Here is a 19971-nt window from a genome sequence, read left to right on the forward strand (position 1 = left end):
AATATCTGCAATAGTTCCTTTCCATGCTACAATAAACAATTTTGACATAGCACCAACCAAAGAACAGATATATGGATTTATCCATTTTTTTTGCACGAATGTGCCCCACTCTCCCCTATTTGTGAGCTTTTTGGCATGTATGGGAAACGCCTTCCATCCCTAAGGCCGGGAATTCAATAAATGTCACCTCGCTTTTTTTAAAGCAAAATCACCCCACGTTATCAACAAAATCACAATCACGTTATCAACAGTGTGAAATAGTCTCTGCAGGGTCGAGTGTTTTTGAGTTCATTAGTTCACTCATTTTACCTGTTTTATTTGTTCTTCTCGGACGCTCCCGGATAGGCGTCACTGCCGAACAACTGCAGCTGATTTACCCTTGCTGTTGCTGGTGTTTGTGCACCTCGGTGGCGTCCTAGCGCCGCTGGGGTCTGACCGGCACCCCTTGTCCCCGGGGGTCTGACCGGCACCCCTTGTTCCCGGGGTCTGACCGGCACACCTTGTCCCCGGGGTCTGCGCGCGGGACACCCTGTGCCGGGTCTGACCAGTGGCCAGTGTGGCGGGACACCCTGTCCCCGGTCCCGGGTCTGACCAGTGGCGGGTCACCCTATGCCGGGTCTGACCAGTGGCGGGACACCCTGTGCCGGGTCTGACCAGTGGCGGGACACCCTGTGCCGGGTCTGACCAGTGGCGGGACACCCTGTGCCGGGTCTGACCAGTGGCGGGACACCCTGTGCCGGGTCTGACCAGTGGCGGGACACCCTGTGCCGGGTCTGACCAGTGGCGGGACACCCTGTGCCGGGTCTGACCAGTGGCGGGTCACCCTGTGCCGGGTCTGACCAGTGGCGGGTCACCCTGTGCCGGGTCTGACCAGTGGCGGGTCACCCTGTGCCGGGTCTGACCAGTGGCGGGACACCCTGTGCCGGGTCTGACCAGTGGCGGGTCACCCTGTGCCGGGTCTGTCCAGTGGCGGGTCACCCTGTGCCGGGTCTGACCAGTGGCGGGTCACCCTGTGCCGGGTCTGACCAGTGCCTGCCTCCACCAGGAGCTGGTGGCCGCCACTCCCACCCAGCGGAACTGGCGCGGCATCCTCATCTCGCTGCTAGTGATCGGCCTGGTCAGCTCGCTGATCGTCACCTGTGTCATCCTGCTGACCCCGCCGGACCTGGGGCCGAGGTCAGTACAATGCACCTGGCACCAGACCTGGGGCCGAGGTCCGTACACTGCACCAAATCTTGGGCAGAAATTGATCTGTTGAAATTTGTCCTGCAAGGGTAAAAAACGCATCTAGTTAAATGCATTTTCAATCCTGAATCATATGTCTAGAACTATGTTTACAAATATATCGACGAAATCAATTAAGATGATTAATAGGTTGCGATACCAAGTCAAGCTTCATCATAATAACGAATGCCGTCAGGATATCATCTTTTTTTAATGAAATGATAAATGAGTAGCATCTGATGTAACGTTTTCGATGGCCACTGAACATCACCAGGTCATTTACGGTCAGCTACCTTGGCTGCTAAACAAGTAGTTACTGGTTAATTTCAACTGTTTCCTCCAACGAGTCTGTTTGCTGTTATACAGCTATTTGCGGCCTGCGTTTTTTTTTTGTTGCTGTTTGTAGCCCGGTTCCAAGTCTCTTAGCATTCAGGCGTAGTCCACATCTTGTTTGATATTCACTCTCTGGACCAGAGAGCTAGAAGGGCACTTACCAGCGCTTGGCAAGTATTCAGGTCACCCGCAACTCCAAATTCAGTGATGATGGGACGGCGGCCCCGCCAAGTTTGGCACACCCCAGGTCCTTAACCCAGGCCCCGCTCGGGGGGGGGGGTAGAATCTGCCCCCCTCCCGTTTTTCGCCAATAACTTCTAAATTCGTTAGGCCAGCAACGTCAAACTTTCAGTACCTTATCACACATCAATGCGACACGTTCTCTGAAAATTTGAGCGAAATCCGTTGGATTTTTTTTTTTGAGAAAATTACGTTTTAGTGACGTCATGTTCGCCATTTTCGCCTAAAAGACGGCAAAACGTCAAACGCAGCTAACATCTTCGTTTTTAAAGGAATCAAGACGTAACAAAAAAGTTTTTACGTGATTCTACTTTGTCTATCAAATGAATATCTCGGTTTTTTGAAAATTTGGGTTTGGGCCCAATTTCTTTCTTCAAAAAACTGACTTTTTGGGAAAATAATTATAAAATCAAAAATGTTGAGTGTATCGAAAAAAACGGAATATATGTCAGAGAAGTGTTACATGTGCAACTTCATACCAATTTTTAGAAGATTCGGTTAAAAAATGTGAAAGTTATTCAAAATTTTATGACGTCACGACACACAACTTTTTTTGATTTTTTTTTTTGAAGTTCTAGACCTCTCACGGAAACAGAAATAGCGCCATTCGATTCGCCGTGAAAAACTGCATCAGAAAAACACCTTTTTAGGCCTTAACAACCAACTTCAAGTTTGACCTCACTTGACCTGACCTTGACCTGACCTCGACCTGAAATTCATCCAGAGGTGGTCCATTTCACTTATTGAGTGTGCTGACTGCTGTGCCTATTGAATTCTATGAATAAAATGACCCATAAAACATGTGTCGCACATGCCCTTTTCTATATTTTGTTTTTTGGTGACCTGACCAGTGACCTGACCTGACCTGACCTTGACCTTGACCTTTGAATGATAATGTATGCAACGAATATTGTCTTGGTAGCCTAAGAACACGTTTTGGGCAATCAGTCTCAGTCCATTCTTCGGCAACGCTACGGTGCAAGGCCGATAATGTAGAAGCTTGCATTTTGTACCCTTGACCTGACCTTGACCTGACCTCTGACCTACTTAAGCAAAAAAAATTTGGGTTATTAAGATCTGCCTTGTTGAATGCTTTCGATTGCCGTTTTCCCGTCTTTCTACGACCATCGGTTCGGAAGTTAGACAGGCAGAATCTGCCCCCCCCCCCTCCCAGCAGGGCGCGTATAGCTGAATAGCCCAGAGGGGCGGGGGTTAACCCTCGCATGTGTAGGGGGGGGTCGGATGGACCCCCCCCCATGGTTTTTCGCGAATAACTCGCGTAAAAAGCGGCCGATCGCGACGAAACTTTCAGTACCCTCGCATTGTCAATTTTACACCTACCCTGAAAATTTCATGACCCTGACCCAAATGACCTTTGACCTGTGACCTCTTTCCAGAGACCATGTTTGGCCGGAATCGCGATTTTGCGTATGTCGGCTCGCATTAGCCGCGCGTTTGCAAGCTTTTCGTGGTTTCAAACGTTCAAACATATGATTTGATGTTGCTCCCATACATTAGGGTGGGTGTCAAGGTCACCTGAAGGTCAGGTCAGGTCATTGACCTTTGGTGACCTCGGGTGACCTCGGTTCACTTTTTCGAGTTTTACATGTTTCTAGGCTAGTTTTTGGAGCTGAATTCGAATTTAGCAACCATTTGAACATTTACGAAGTAGTTTTGGTGACTTCGTAACATGTTACGAAGCTGTCAGAGGCGGTTGACACGTACTGCGAATACCCGTCCCGACGCCTACTGGTTGACCTGACCTGACCTGACCCGACCTGGTCTAAATGCTTAAAGACATCATCTGTGATCAAAACTAACACAATATTCGTGATCAGCACCCCGAAAAACCCCTTAGCAGCCACACTTTACGACTTTCTAACAGGTCCCGATTTTCCCGATTTTGGGTCATTGACCTGACCTGGAAGGTCAACCAATGACCTAGGACCTTAAAATTGGGTATCATCGGCTTCCTCTCGTCACGGGCAACACGCTCGTTTTTTCCGCGAAGCTCTAGCTCAATCAGGGGCCAAACGGCAAGGGGAGGGGGGTCCAACCGACCCCCCCCTACACATTAGAAGCTGGAAAACGCCGCACACATGCGAGGGTTAAAGCCCCCAACCGTTTTTTTTTTTTTTGACAATACCTTTTGATACAGAGTAGACATGCTAGAGCGGTGAACACACCTCAGATGTGTTCGGGTTGACGATATGGATGGATTGATATACGACATAACCTTTTCCGGTCAGGTCATGGCCTTGACCTGAGGTCAAATTTTCAAGTTGACCATCAAGGTCAAATTTTAGTTCATTCTAGACGCGTTTCGACGAGAGGAATACGATGCTGGTCAAAGTAATGTTATAACTTTTTTTTTTTTTGGTGAAACGTTATTGAATAAAAACACTTTTCTCGTGAAAACGGCTATACGTATATTTCGAGTTTTGTCCTCTGGAGTCTAAGCCGTCGGCTGACAGCCCGCACCGGCGACGAGCGTGAAACAGTCTGGCTCTCACAAAGAGTCTCCATCGCCGTGGCCAGAGGTAACGCTGCCTCTGTGCTGGCCACAGCCAGGCCAGCAGTGGGCACCAGACCGGGACCGTCGCCGCCGCCATCGTCCGGACTGACCCCGACCAGGATCGCTCCGTCACTCCAGGCATCGGAAGAAGAGCCAGTTGCGGGGCCGCCACTCGACACAGTGGCTGATCCGCCGACACACCCACCACCACTGACCCCTGCGGACGGCAGCCGTGAGGAGCGACGATGGACATGCGGTCTCGGTCCTCCTCTCTGTGCTGCCCCGGAGCACGGGCGGGTCCCACTTTCACAAGGCGGTCCAGGGCTTGAACGCCCCGAGGTGTGCTTATCTTTGGAAGCTGCTGTGATGTCTAAAAATACCGCTACTGTTGTCCGTTTGCGATAAAATACTGTCGGAAATGCATCAGGTCTAAACCGTTAACTTGACGTCAATTCTGATGACACGTTTAGAAAGAAGGTTAACACGCGCACCGACGGGGGGGGGGCGAATATCCGCCCCCCTGAGGTTTTTAGCGAATAGCGAAATTTGGTACTACTATTCTCTCATCAATTTTACACATGGTGTGCAAGTTTGAACCTCCTAACTTTTAAGGTCTGGTCACCAGGCTACTTTGAATGACCCAACCTCAAGTCACTTTTTTGCAACTTTGTCACCGTGCCAGAGCTACAGTAGATGTCGGAGGCCTTTGAAAGTCGCAGGTTGTTATTAGGTCATTAGTAACTACAATTTGTTTATCTCGGAATTTTGATATCGGTGACCTAAGGTCAGGTCAATTTCTCGACCTCCCCATTATAAGTCAATGGGGGAAAAATCAACTCCCTGTTTTTACCACTAAAACGGGTCGGAATGGCCCCATATACCATACATGACTTCATATACGATCAACCTTCACTACCTTGAGGTCAGTTTTGCTGTTGGGCAGCTGTGAGGTCATGTGACGTCATCAAAGGTTACCAAAGGTTTTTTTGCCAATAACTCCGTACAGGAACAAGATACAGCCGCGCGGATGGTCTCATTGTGTTCAGCTCGTCAAGACACATCGAATGATATAGGTACATGATGACCTCGAGGTCACGTGCCCTGAGGTCAACCTTTGACCTTGACCTTTCGAGGTCAACATATGTATATCATTCGATGCAGATTGACGAGAGGATCACGATGATGCCCTTAGTTTGTTCCTATCTTGACTTATTCGAAATTTATTCGAGAAAAACTCCATATCAAGCGCCACCATTTTGACTTTTTTGACCCCTGTGACGTCATCTTTGACCTGACCTGAAAATGACCTGAGTAAAAATTGTAGACCTTGTCCGTGCGTATCTGATGCCGTTTACCGCTTGTCGCTATCTTGCTTCGTTCTCGAGATCTCAGATGTGCGTGTTAAAAAGATTGTCGAATGCGCTCTCCGCGGGTTGTAGCTCTATTTGTTCTCGAGTTATGTTATGTGCCGATGTTTCGAAAAATGCTGAAATAGGTAACATTTTAACATTGATGACCTCTGGTTACCTGACCTTTGACCTAACCTAAAAAATAAAAATGACCCATTTGTTTTCGTCCTGATTTGGGACCTTCTTTCGAACGCCTCTACTACGTGTCGCTACGTGGCGCAGGAGCCGAGTCTGAGAGGATATTCAAACACCCCCCCCCCCTCCTTAGCTGCAGGGCGTGGAAGTCCATAGGCCAGTTTAATAAAGAAAAAACCGCCTGCTGCAATTTTAGCCTAAAATCGTCTCCAAATTTGACCATCGAGGCGACAAAAATGATACCGATATGATTAATTATATCAGTTAAGCTGACTGATATAATTAGCACATCGGTACCATGTTTCGCCTGGATGGCCAAATTCGGGGACTACTTTGGCAAAAAAAAAAAATCCGATAGGCGGTCATTTTTCTAATGTAAACTGGCCTCGGGACTTCCAGCGGGGATTGGGTTAGTTGGCTGTGTAATGTGTATCTGGCTGCAGACCTTCGGCCTGAAGCCTGGTGCTGAAAGCCACTCTAATCCATAGGGTTTCTGCATGATGAGGCTTACGGACAGCGGAATCGATAGCTCCTGCTCGAAACTCACCAAAAATGACCTCAACAACTTAATAAAGGTACCATGTGCGTATAGGGGTCATACTAAGCACTGGTCAAGGTCAGGTCAGGTCACGAAATGTCAGGGTAGGTTACTTTCTGCTACGTGAGCATGCGACACATGTTTTATGGGTTATTTTTCACACCGAATACGATTTCATGGTTATATCATGGTTATATGTGACCAAAAGTCACTGTCCTGGTTACCAGTGTGTGTTGAAAGCATAAAAATCAATTTTCTTTTTTTAATACTTTTGACATAAAATTGCACTTTCCTAGACGGGCTTTGTCCCAGGAATGTAATGCTGCCATTTGTTTTCACATCCGATGTTCAGAAGTGCCTAAAACTCACGAAAATGCTTATGACGTCACCATGCCCTATACATGTTGATTCCAGGACAAAAAGTCAAAAGACAAAATGTCAAAAGACAAAAAGTCAAATGCAAAAAGTCAAAATGGATAAAAGTCAAATGGAAAAAAGTCAAATGGATAAAAGTCAAAACGGATAAAAGTCAAAAGACAAAAAGTCAAATGGCAAAAAGTCAAAACGTCCAAAAGTCAAAAATGCAAAAAGTCAAATGGCAAAAAGTCAAAATGGCGAAAAGTCAAAAACGCAAAAAGTCAAAAGCAAAAAGTCAAATGGCAAAAAGTCAAAATGGCAAAAAGTCAAAAGCGCAAAAAGTCAAAAGCAAAAAGTCAAATGGCAAAAAGTCAAAATGGCGAAAAGTCAAAAACGAAAAAAGTCAAATGGCAAAAAGTCAAAATGGCGAAAAGTCAAAAACGCAAAAAGTCAAAAGACAAAAAATGAAAAAACGGCAAAAAAGTCAAAATGATAAAAATCAAATGGAAAAAGTCAAATAAGAAAAAGTCAAAAGTAAAAAGTCATATCTAAAAAACCATAAGACAAAAAGTCAAATGATCAATGTAAAAATTAATAAAAGTCAAATGGAAACAAGTCAAAAATCAAATATGTAGAAAATCAAAAGAAAAAAGTCAAATATTAATAATTTGTATTGTCTTATTGTAAAACGAAACTAAAAAAAACCTTAGTCAAAGCCACTTGAAGTGAAAACGGTTAAATTCAAATGGAAATAAGATAAACAAGACATAGTCAAAAGTCAAGAGTCGTTCATTGTATCATTGTAAAACATATGTATCAACCCTCCCAGAGAGCGTGAGTGGACGGAGGGGACCGCGTCCAGTCTATCGGGCACGTTTAAACTTTCAGATAAAACTTTGCCATAGCACTGGAATTGCACGATGGGGCAGTGGTGACCCGGGAACGTTTGAAAAGTTGATGGGGTAGGTTGAAAGTTGAGGGGACAAAAATTGCAACTCAAAATTTTGAAATTATCTCGTCTTTTGTATTTTTTACTTTAAGTCCATTGACGTCATTTAAGCGTTAATCACATGGTATTTTTTATTTTGAGGTTTTGGCTTTTCACCAGGGCCTCCTCTCAGGGGCGACACTTTCCGAAAATTATTGGTAGGGCTCTAATGTAAATTTTTGCCAATTCAAAGCGATTCTTTCCACGCAACGCCATAGGCATAATGGGACCGTATTAGAGCCGGCGATAATCACGGAACATTAGTGTCGGGGCAGACTGCGGCGGGGCAGACTGCGGCGACCCCTAGGAAGAACAACACCCCTCCCCGGGCCCGCCGCGGGCTGACAGCGGCGGCCGGAGCCGGTCCGACCTTTGGCCGGCCGGGTCAGGTAACCGGGACGGCCGCGCCGCGGCGCCGCGCCCGGGCCGGCCGGGAGACGGAGTCGGGTGCCCGCCGGCGAGCCGTCGGCAAGGGCGCGGGGCACATTAGTCGAGTTGAATGTTCACTGTTCAGTCTTGAGTGCGAGTGATGTATGTGTGAATCGATATGTGAGCAGCAAAATCCAACAAGAAAACAAATCCGTGAAAGAAAGGCAACGCTGGCAAACATCACCACCATAGTCTTCCTACGCCGAACGAGTTTCACACCAACGTGCATCAGCGAGAGTAAAACTAGGATCCTACTGTGGTCGCGATGGCCCCTCGCCAGCAAAAACTGCAGGTATGTTACTGGACATTCCCTGCTACCTAACTAGGTCTGTCGACGGCTTTCACCGCGTGCATGGGGAGATTACCCCCCCCCCCCCCCCCGGCGCCGGGCGCCATTTTGTCTCGCCCGTTCCTCGCCGCGTCCCATAACACGCCGGTGGTGATTGCCACTTGCACCTTACTCACTCACGTGATCGCTAACGGCGATTCAATATAGCATACATGATAAGAGTTTGCCCCCATCGCGCCCCCCCCCCCTAGCCGAGGCCGTGCGCCGTGCGCCACATTACTGACCATAACGAGCCCCACACTGACTGCAATCAGGTGTCTCACCACCTGCAATGTGCCTGGGGAGCAGCTCACCCCGGTGTGATTTGCTCAGTGTATGAACCTGTGACTTTCTGTACATTTATCTTGTGCCCGGCCAACCAGGATGACCTCCTCTTCCGTACCTACAATGGTTCTTTCCACCAATGTCATTGCTTGCCTGGCCCCAGTCATTGACGTTTCTTAGCCTGCCATGCATTTTTAGCCCTATATACTCTTTGCTTGCCTGGCATCAGTATTGATGTCCATGGGCTACGCCCAATGCCCTGTCGCCCTGACGCCATCTTGGCGGGTCCGACCAGCCATAGCGTGATCGTGACGTCAGCTCTACGTGGCACTTCCAACGCTGGTAGCGCCGCGGGCGGCGGCAGCAACAATAGCTACTGATGGTCACGTGGTTGCCAGCGGCGCAGGCGCGGGCGTGTGACACTTGACCGTCCTCCGCACTGGGGGCGGCCGGGTGACTCATCCGGCGTGACGTCAGCTGCCCTTGAAAGGCCATGACGGGCCTGTGGCCGGCGGTCGGACTGCCGTTGATCGGGGGTGTTGCCTTTCACCGGTCTGCAGCGGACCGACTGGGGGTCAGGTCACTGCTGGCAATGTGCCACACTGTGGATGCACGTATGCCTGCTGCTATGCTGCATTGCCGCCATGAGCCTGTACACCGACCGTATACCTACACGGAACGCGCACCTACCTGACACCAGTTGGCAGCGCCAGACTGTGACGCAAAGATGCATTTCCGACCCGGCGCCAAGGCTGAGAAATAATATGGGGTCGGCAGACACCCCTTCCGGCGGCGCCTGTTTGCAGTAGTGGCCCTGTCCCATCCCCTCACCTGTCCACTTAGACTCCCCTACAGACATCAAGGGCTGTTTGTGATAGCTGCATCTACACACATGCACGGCTGTCCGCGATAGCCCCACCTACAAACAGGCACGGCTGTCCGCGATAGCCTCACCTACAAAAAGGCACGGCTGTCCGCGATAGCCTCACATGCCGACATAACATGCACGGCTGTCCGCGATAGTCTCACCCGCAGACGTGCGTGGCTGTCCGCGATAGCCTCACCTGCAGACATGGACGGCTGTCCGCGATGGCCCCACATTGTCACACGTCAGGCTGTCCGCGATAGCCTCACCTGCAGACATGCACGGCTGTCCGCGATAGCCTCACATACCGACATGCACGGCTGTCCGCGATAGTCTCACCTGCAGACGTGCACGGCTGTCCGCGATAGCCTCACCTGCAGACATGCACGGCTGTCCGCGATAGCCTCACATACCGACGATAGTCTCACCTGCAGACGTGCGCGGCTGTCCACAATAGCCTCACATGCCGCCATCCACAGCTGTCCGCGATAGTCTCACCTACAGACGTGCGTGGCTGTCCGCGATAGCCTCACCTGCAGACATGGACGGCTGTCCGCGACGGCCCCACATTGTCACACGTCAGGCTGTCCGCGATAGCCTCACCTACAAAAAGGCACGGCTGTCCGCGATGGCCCCACATTGTAACGTCAGGCTGTCCGCGATAGCCTCACCTACAAGAAGGCGCGGCTGTCCGCGATAGCCTCACCTGCAGACATGCACGGCTGTCCGCGATAGCCTCACCTGCAGACATGGACGGCTGTCCGCGTTGGCCCCACATTGTGACACGTCAGGCTGTCGGCGATAGCCTCACCTAAAAAAAAGGCACGGTTGTCCGCGATAGCCTCACCTGCAGACATGGCCGGCTGTCCGCGATGGCCGCACATTGTAACACGTCAGGCTGTCCGCGATAGCCCTACCTACATACATGCAAGGCTGTCCGAGACCTCACCTCCAGACATGCACGGCTGTCCGCGATAGCGAGGATAAGAAAGGCACGGCTGTCCGCGATAGCCTCACCTGCACACATGCACAGCTATCCGCGATAGTCTCACCTGCAGACGTGCACGGCTGTCCGCGATAGCCTCACCTACAAAGGCACGGCTGTCCGCGATAGCCTCACATGCCGACATGCACGACTGTCCGCGATAGTCTCACCTGCAGACGTGCTCGGCTGTCCGCGATAGCCTCACCTGCAGACATGGACGGCTGTCCGCGATAACCCCACATTGTAACACGTCAGGCTGTCCGCGATAGCCTCACATGCCGACATGCACGGCTGTCCGCGATAGTCTCACCTGCAGACGTGCGTGGCTGTCCGCGATAGCCTCACCTGCAGACATGGACGGCTGTCCACGATGGCCCCACACTGTAACACGTCAGGCTGTCCGCGATAGCCTCACCTACAAAAAGGCACGGCTGTCCGCGATAGCCTCACCTACAAAAAGGCACGGCTGTCCGCAATAGCCTCACCTGCAGACATGCACGGCTGTCCGCGATAGCCTCACCTGCAGACATGGACGGCTGTCCTCGATGGCCCCACATTGTAACACGTCAGGCTGTCCGCAATAGCCTCACCTAAAAAAAAAGGCACGGTTGTCCGCGATAGCCTCACCTGCAGACATGGCCGGCTGTCCGCGATGGCCGCACATTGTAACACGTCAGGCTGTCCGCGATAGCCCTACCTACATACATGCAAGGCTGTCCGAGACCTCACCTCCAGACATGCACGGCTGTCCGCGATAGCGAGGATAAGAAAGGCACGGCTGTCCGCGATAGCCTCACCTGCACACATGCACAGCTATCCGCGATAGTCTCACCTGCAGACGTGCACGGCTGTCCGCGATAGCCTCACCTACAAAGGCACGGCTGTCCGCGATAGCCTCACATGCCGACATGCACGACTGTCCGCGATAGTCTCACCTGCAGACGTGCTCGGCTGTCCGCGATAGCCTCACCTGCAGACATGGACGGCTGTCCGCGATAACCCCACATTGTAACACGTCAGGCTGTCCGCGATAGCCTCACATGCCGACATGCACGGCTGTCCGCGATAGTCTCACCTGCAGACGTGCGTGGCTGTCCGCGATAGCCTCACCTGCAGACATGGACGGCTGTCCACGATGGCCCCACACTGTAACACGTCAGGCTGTCCGCGATAGCCTCACCTACAAAAAGGCACGGCTGTCCGCGATAGCCTCACCTACAAAAAGGCACGGCTGTCCGCGATAGCCTCACCTGCAGACATGCACGGCTGTCCGCGATAGCCTCACCTGCAGACATGGACGGCTGTCCTCGATGGCCCCACATTGTAACACGTCAGGCTGTCCGCAATAGCCTCACCTAAAAAAAAAGGCACGGTTGTCCGCGATAGCCTCACCTGCAGACATGGCCGGCTGTCCGCGATGGCCCCACATTGTGACACGTCAGGCTGTCCGCGATAGCCCTACCTACATACATGCAAGTCTGTCCGAGATAGCCCCACCTATGGACATGCCCGGCTGTCCGCGATAGCCTCACCTCCAGACATGCACGGCTGTCCGCGATAGCGAGGCTACAAAAAGGCACGGCTGTCCGCGATAGCCTCACCTGCAGACACGCACGGCTGTCCGCGAGTCTCACCTGCAGACGTGCACGGCTGCCCGCGATAGCATCACATGTAGACATGGACGGCTGTCCGCGATGGCCCCACATTATGACATGTCAGGCTGTCCGCGATAGCCCTACCTACATACATGCAGGGCTGTCCGAGATAGCCCCACCTATAGACATGCCCGACTGTCCGCGATAGTCTCACCTCCAGACATGCCCGGCGTTCCGCGATAGCGAGGCTACAAGGCACGACTGTCCGCGGTAGCCTCACCTGCAGACATGCACATTGCACGGCTGTCCGCGATAGTCACACCTGCAGACGTGCACGGCTGTCCGCGATGGCCTCACCTGCAGACGTGGACGGTTGTCCGCGATGGCCCCACATTGTGACAGGTCAGGCTGTCCGCGCTACCCCCTGCCTACATACATGCAGGGCTGTCTGCGATAGCCCCACCTAAAAATTGCCCGGCTGTCCGCGATAGCCCTACCTACATACATGCAGGGCTGTCCGCGATCGCCCCACCTACGTACATGCAGGGCTGTCCGCGATAGCCCCGGGCCGTCCACGATAGCCCCACATCCATCCATGCAGGGCCGTTCGCGATAGCCCCACCTGTAGACATGCCCGGCTGTCCGCGATAGCCCCCACATTGTGCTACACCAGGCTGTCCGCGATTGCCCACTTAGACATGGAGGCTGTCCGCATAACCCACCTGGTCACCTACGGCTCTCGTGACCATTCACTGCCGTTCACTGTGATCTCACAGTCTGGCTCTCGACAAAAAACTATCCGTTAGGCGCTCCACAATTAACACCCTCAGTGGGGTGACCCGTTACACATCCTTTAGCCTGTAAGTACCAGTGCCCGATATGTACTTACGACAACTACAGAATGCCACCATACACTTCGAGTTGTGCTGCCACCAGGTGGCAGTGCACCCTGCACCTGACCTGTCGCTGGGGCTGGGCGGTAACCTAACATAAATGTTCACTCCACAGCTAGTTCGGCCCGCCAGCCCAGCCGGCTCGCCATTCGCCACCAACTGCGACTTCCCTCTTCCCGTTTATTATCCAGGCGACAGACGGCCGCGCCCCCTCCGCCTCAACCCACTGCCAGTGAACCCGCTCTCGTGTCAAGGCCGGCTACGGCAGCCGACACCGACAGCCGTGGCTCTCCCGCCGACGCAGACATCTCGGTTAGTTCGGGCGGATGCTTCCCGAGACCCGGCCGTCGACCGTCCATCGCAGGCCGCGCCACCGCCGGGCCGGCAGGTCTCCGCCAAGCTTCCCGGCCTGCGGATCCCCCACACCGGAGGTGGTCACATTCGTCTGAGAACCGCGGCCGCCGCCGACGGAGGCGCAGTCCCAGCAGCTCCGGCCTCTCCGAATGGTCCGACTCCGAACCCTCGCGTTCTGCGGGCGGGCCGTCGCCGTCCCGCCGCCCAGAGCAACGGAGTCATAAGCGCCCGCGGACAGGCGGCAGCCGGGGCCACCCCACCTGATATTCAAGAATCATACTAGTACATTTTCAGTGGACCACACTGCAGTACGCACCACTAACGCACCATCCGACTCTGCAGGCGGGCGCTCCGCCGCAGCAGCACCGGCTCGACCTGAGCCGGCTCGGCTGCAGGAGGCTCAGCCACAGCCGGCTCGGCTGCAGGGGGCTCAGCCCCCGTCTGCTCCATAGCGTGCTGCAGTGTCTCAGGCACAGCACGCACGGTCGGTCCATTGTCTACAACCGCGTCAGCGCCGTCCTCAGTTGCCTCCCAGTGACAGTCCACGTACAATGGCGGCCCGTCATCGACACTGTCCCCGTCGCCGTCATCGACACTGTCACTGTCCCCGTCGCTGTCCTGCCGGTCACATCGGTGACGAACGTTTCTGACGTGCCATGGGACCCCATCGACCTCGACTACCTGTCGCGACACCAAGCCCGTCACCGTCCCGCGCCGTGACATATCTGTGCAGCGTGTCCCGCGTCGGCGCACCCACACCCTGTCCCCCACTCTGAGACGCGCCCCGTCAGATACAAGTGGGGGTGACCCCACAGCCTCCGTGGCGTCAGATAGCGGCGGCCTAACACGACACCGGTCGTCAGACACGAGTGAGTGCCGCTCGCTAGCTTCAGCGGCGTCAGACGGCGCGGACCGAATACAATCCCGCACGGTGTACTGATACACCCCGGATGCCGGGGCGGACTCTGCCGTCACTCCATCGCGCGGGGTCACGTTGTAAATGTGAACCGCTTCGGCCACGGTACACTGGCGCCTCGCGGCGATGACTTTGATTGTCCGATGGCACCGCTCCACCACACCATTCCCGCCTGGCTCGTGGACAGCTCGGAATCTGAGAGCCACTCTCCACCGCGCCGCGAGCACAGCCATATGACGGCCACGGAACACCGTGTCATTGTCTGTCAGGATCTCCTCAGGGGCTCCGCGCTCGAGAAATAGCTGCTCTAGGTGGCCAACGCTCTCGTTGGCGTTGGCGCGACGCAGCGAGCGCCACACGCAGAAGCGCGATGGCCCACAGTCAATGACGGTGAGGTAGTTCTGTCCGCGGTGATGGGTGACGTCGATGGATATGCGCTGCCACGGGACAGACACGCCGAGCGCGCCATGTCTCCACCGCACCGGGGGCCGGGTCAATCGAGCGGCACGCGTCACAGTTCTCCACCACTGCACGAGCCATAGCCCGGGTGACGTCACGCGACACATCACGGCGGGCAAAGTACAATGTCCGACGGACACCGGGGTGGCCGGCCCGATCGTGTGACTGGCACACGGCTGCACGGAGCTCGTCCGCCGTACCGCTGTCGGCACGCCCAGCGGCGGCACCGGCCAGAGGCGGCGGCTCGGAGACGACCGCCGCACTGACTCCGGGCGATGGAGACTCACACTCTCGAGTCACACTCACGTTACGAAGCCAGTCTTTGGGGACTCGCGTCAGTGCGTCAGCTCGGTTCTCAGCCGACCGCACGAGCGTCACCGACAGTCGTAGCCGCAGCTCACCGACCAGCTGACAGATGATCCCCACACGTCGCCGAACCATCAGCTCCCCGTGCGCCTTTGTTCTGAGGCGCGCGCGGCCGCTGATGGCGTCATCAAGCCAGCGATGAACAGTGGCCGAGTCGGTGCGGAGATCGATTGTCCGCGCTCCCCAGGCGACAGCCAGGTTGACGCCTCGGTTGGCGGCGTCCAGCTCGGCCATGTTGATGTGCGTGGCCTCATTATGTCTTAGCCAGCACGCGTCCTCGATGACGTCACCGTCCGCTGACTCCAGCACGACTCCGGTGGCAGGGAGCTGGCGTCCGTTCAAACAGCCATGACGTCACCCTCAACGCACCACGTGCCGCGGGCTGGGTCGTCACCATTCAAGCGGCCTGCAACATAGTCCAGCTGAGCACGCAGCGCTGCGTCATCGGTGACGTCATCCCACGCCCGAGTTTTTGGCGGTCCTTTGGCGTCTTTCAGCTACGCAAGAAGGAATCGGCAGACGCAGACACCTGGGCGAGCGAGGAGGGGAAGTCGAGACCGTGTTTCCGCCAAAAGAGAAAACAACCAAGGTAGGTGGTAGGTAACTACACCTGCGCTATCTACATCAGCTGCCCCGCATGACACTAATGGGACCGTATTAGAGCCGGCGATAATCACGGAACATTAGTGTCGGGGCAGACTGCGGCGGGGCAGACTGCGGCGACCCCTAGGAAGAACAACACCCCTCCCCGGGCCCGCCGCGGGCTGATAGCGGCGGCCGGAGCCGGTCCGACCTTTAGCCGGCCGGGTCAGGTAACCGGGACGGCCGCGCCGCGGCGCCGCGCCCGGGCCGGCCGGGAGACGGAGTCGGGTGCCCGCCGGCGAGCCGTCGGCAAGGGCGCGGGGCACATTAGTCGAGTTGAATGTTCACTGTTCAGTCTTGAGTGCGAGTGATGTATGTGTGAATCGATATGTGAGCAGCAAAATCCAACAAGAAAACAAATCCGTGAAAGAAAGGCAACGCTGGCAAACATCACCACCATAGTCTTCCTACGCCGAACGAGTTCCACACCAACGTGCATCAGCGAGAGTAAAACTAGGATCCTAACAGACCCACCCACCGCCCCACCGTCACCCCATTCCTTCCCAAGTCTCCTTCCCCTCCGCTCGGGGCGTCTTTCAGCTACGCAAGAAGGAATCGGCAGACGCAGACACCTGGGCGAGCGAGGAGGGGAAGTCGAGACCGTGTTTCCGCCAAAAGAGAAAACAACCAAGGTAGGTGGTAGGTAACTACACCTGCGCTATCTACATCAGCTGCCCCGCATGACACTAATGTTAAATTTCCAAAATTATTGGTAGGGCTCGGGCCCTACCATGCCTATACAAAACGACACCCATACCTCCTCTAACATGTTAACTGCGGGAGCTGCAGCCCCCGCAGTCATCCTCCAAACTGGTCACTGAGGGGTACCTTAGTCATTTTGTAGTCTTAGACGTTTTTGGTAGGGGTTACCTTAGTCATTGCCCGTGATCGGGCCCCCCAGTCAAAACTGCTTAGAGGAGGCACTGCTTTTCACCCTCTCCCATGGGGGAGGGGCTGCCGCCGCCCGGTGCTCCGCGCACCACGGACGCCACGCGAGCGCTGCTGGCGCGGCGGCGCGCACTGCTCGGCCCGCGCGCCGAGTATACGGTGGTGAACCGGCAGTGTCGAGCGGCCATCAGACGTGACCACGCGGCATACTATGCTGACCAGCTGCGTGAGGCAGGACCGGCGAGGATGTGGACAGTGCTGCGGCCGGTGATCGGGGCGGGGAAGAGTGCCACTGCTGCTGCGCCAGCGTGCACGCCGGAAGCGCTCAACGCGTATTATGTGAGCGTGGGCCCCACCACCGCAGCCAGCGTCCCTGCCCCGCTGCTGCGGACCCCGGTACCTGTCAGAATCCCTCGCGTACTCACATGTTCCTTACAACTTCAGTGGGTAGGGTACGTTGCGCTGTATAATATTTTTCAAAAGATGAAAAGATCGATGCTTCGACTTTTATCCTTTTGACTTTTTATTTCAGACTTTGACTTCGACTTTTCTATTTTATACTTTTTTCATTTTTTTGACTTTTTGTCTTTTGACTTTTACCCGTTTTAACTTTTTTTATTCAGGCCTCCCTCCAACGGGCACTTGTGGCCCAATTACAGGAGGGCTCCTCCTCCTCCTGGCCCTTGTTCCCCCACCCCCCAGGCTACGGCTGAAGTGGGAGCCTACCCCACACCTGGTGACACAGCCGGGGACGACGCCCGCGGAACGGGCGGAACCGGGAATCGAACCCGAAACCCGGCACCGCCCGCACCGCGGGTCGACGCCTTAACCGACTGCGCCACCAGGGCCACGTTTTGCTTTTGAGTTTTTGACTTTTGACTTTATTCCGTTTTGACTTTTTTGTCTTTTGACTTTTACTCGTTTTGACTTTTTGTCTTTTGACTTTTTTCCGTTTTGACTTTTATCCTTTTGACTTTTTGCATTTTTGACTTTTTGTCTTTTGACTTTTACACGTTTTGACTTTTTGCTTTTGACTTTTTGTCTTTTGACTTTTTTCCGTTTTGACTTTTATCCTTTTGACTTTTTCATTTTTGACTTTTTGCATTTTTGACTTTTTGTCATTTGACTTTTTGCGTTTTTAACTTTTGCACATTTTGACTTTTTGCTTTTGACTTTTTGTCTTTTGACTTTTATCCGTTTTGACTTTTATCTTTTTGACTTTTATCCCGTTTGGCTTTTTGCATTTGACTTTTTGTCTTTTGACTATTTGTCTTTTGACTTTATTCCTTTTGACTTTTTGTCCGGTTACCATACATACATGTTAGGGCTATTTAATACAATTTGGAGGTCAAAAATCAGGATTAAAAGTTGAAATTCGGGATATCAAAGGTTCTAACAGAGCTCTATAAGATATTTCCGATTTTTTGAAACTTTGAAAATTTTGGATTTTGTAACTGTTTTCCCATAACTATAGTTTTTTGAATTTTTAGGGATAATAACGCATTTTATGGGAAATACGAGATAGCCATTTTAAAAACCTCGTCAAGCTGCATCTTTTGGCTCATTTAATTTGCATTTTGTATACACTTTTCGCCTGTATAGGGGGTGGGAAGGGGGTCGAACGGACCCCCCCTCGGTTTTCACGAATAACTCGCGAAAAAAGGGGCCGATCGCGACGAAACTTTCAGTACCCTCGCGTTAATCAATTTTACACCTACCCTGAAAATTTCATGACCCTGACCCTAATGACCTTTGACCTGTGACCTACTTTTCGAGACCATGTTTGGCCAGAATTGCGATTCGGCGTATGTCGGCTCGCATTAGCCGCGCGTTTGCTGTCGTTTCGTGGTTTTAAGCGTTCAAACATGGGACATGATGTTGCTCCCATGCATGAGGGTGGGTGTCAAGGTCACCGGAAGGTCAGGTCAGGTCATTGACCTTTGATGACCTCGGTTCACTTTTTCGAGTTTTACATGTTTCTAGGCTGGTTTCTCGAGCTGAATTCGAATTTAGCAACCATTTGAACGTTTACGATGTAGTTTTGGTGCATTCGTAACATGTTACGAAGCTGTCAGAGGCGGTTGACACCTACTACGAATACCATTACTGGTTGACCTGACCTGACCTGACCCGACCTGGCCTAAATGCATAAAGACATCATCTGTGATCAAAACTAACATGATATTCGTGATCAGCACTCCGAAAGCCCCATTGCAGCGACGCTTTACGACTTTCTAACAGGCCCCGATTTTCCCGACTTTCGGGTCATTGACCTGACCTGGAAGGTCAACCGATGACCTAGGACCTTAAAATTAGGTATCATCGGCTTCCTCTCGTCACGGGTAATACGCTCGTTTTTTCCGCGAAGCTCTAGCTCGATCAGGGGCGAAACGGCAAGGAGGCGGTCCAACGGACCCCCCCCCCCCTCCGTACACGTTCGCGGCTGGAAAAACACCAATACAGGCGAGGGTTAAACCTTGATTTTTGTCGATTTTTCCAACATTTACCTTTTTCTGACGAAAAATAACATGAAGTCACGTCAGTAAAATAGATGGATCTAAAACGTCTTAACAAAAATGACCAATATTTCTACACAATAAGTTTCAAGTTGATAGCTGAAACGGTTCATGAGCTATTCGAGAAAACTTGAGGGGGGGTCGGATCCCACCTCCCCCCAGGCGGTCGCGGGTTTTTGCTTTGTTTTGATTTGTTTTGAGTGAAGATAGCTGTTCTGTCGTGGTTCTGTCCTCGCCTCGCGTTACTCAGCCGTGCGACACCTGGCCAGAGAGCGGTTCGGAATGGCACACTTCTGTATTAGTCCGACACACCCGGCACGGGACTCCCCCGTGCCGGCTCCCCGTCCAGACACATGCCCACGCGGCCAGGGCTCAGCGGCGACTGCCCACACTTCCGGCCGCCGCGCCGGCCCACGCATGCGCGTCTCCGGCCGCCGCACCGGCCTAGTCACGGGCGATCCCAGCACAACGGGTACACCAACGACGCGGAAAGCGCCCATTTTACCTGGATGAGTTACATGGTAGGTGATATATTTTTAGAATATGGAAAAAATAGAGTATTCTATTCTGACGAGCAAAGCCAAATTCATAAAGCAGTTATTTTTAAATTATATGTACCAGAAATAACATACTGACCATAGTTTAAAACTTAGTCTAAAGTTAGTTGAAAAGCGTATAGTTGATACTAAGATGGAAGGAATCAATGGAAGG

General features: G+C 53.0%; 1 protein-coding gene across 5 annotated transcripts in view; it reads left to right on the top strand.

The window, feature by feature from the left end:
- Positions 1-19971, top strand: part of LOC122375460 (inactive dipeptidyl peptidase 10-like) — a 191392-nt gene that overhangs the window by 90813 nt on the left and 80608 nt on the right. For all 5 annotated transcript variants that reach the window (XM_043354895.1, XM_043354980.1, XM_043355060.1 and 2 more), the window contains one exon: positions 1046-1176. In XM_043354895.1, coding sequence (XP_043210830.1) covers positions 1046-1176 — 131 coding nt within the window. The remainder of the gene's footprint in view (positions 1-1045; positions 1177-19971) is intronic.

This window comes from Amphibalanus amphitrite, unplaced genomic scaffold (assembly GCF_019059575.1).
Source record: "Amphibalanus amphitrite isolate SeventyFive unplaced genomic scaffold, NRLGWU_Aamphi_draft 000004F_arrow, whole genome shotgun sequence".
Lineage (NCBI taxonomy): Eukaryota > Metazoa > Arthropoda > Thecostraca > Balanomorpha > Balanidae > Amphibalanus > Amphibalanus amphitrite.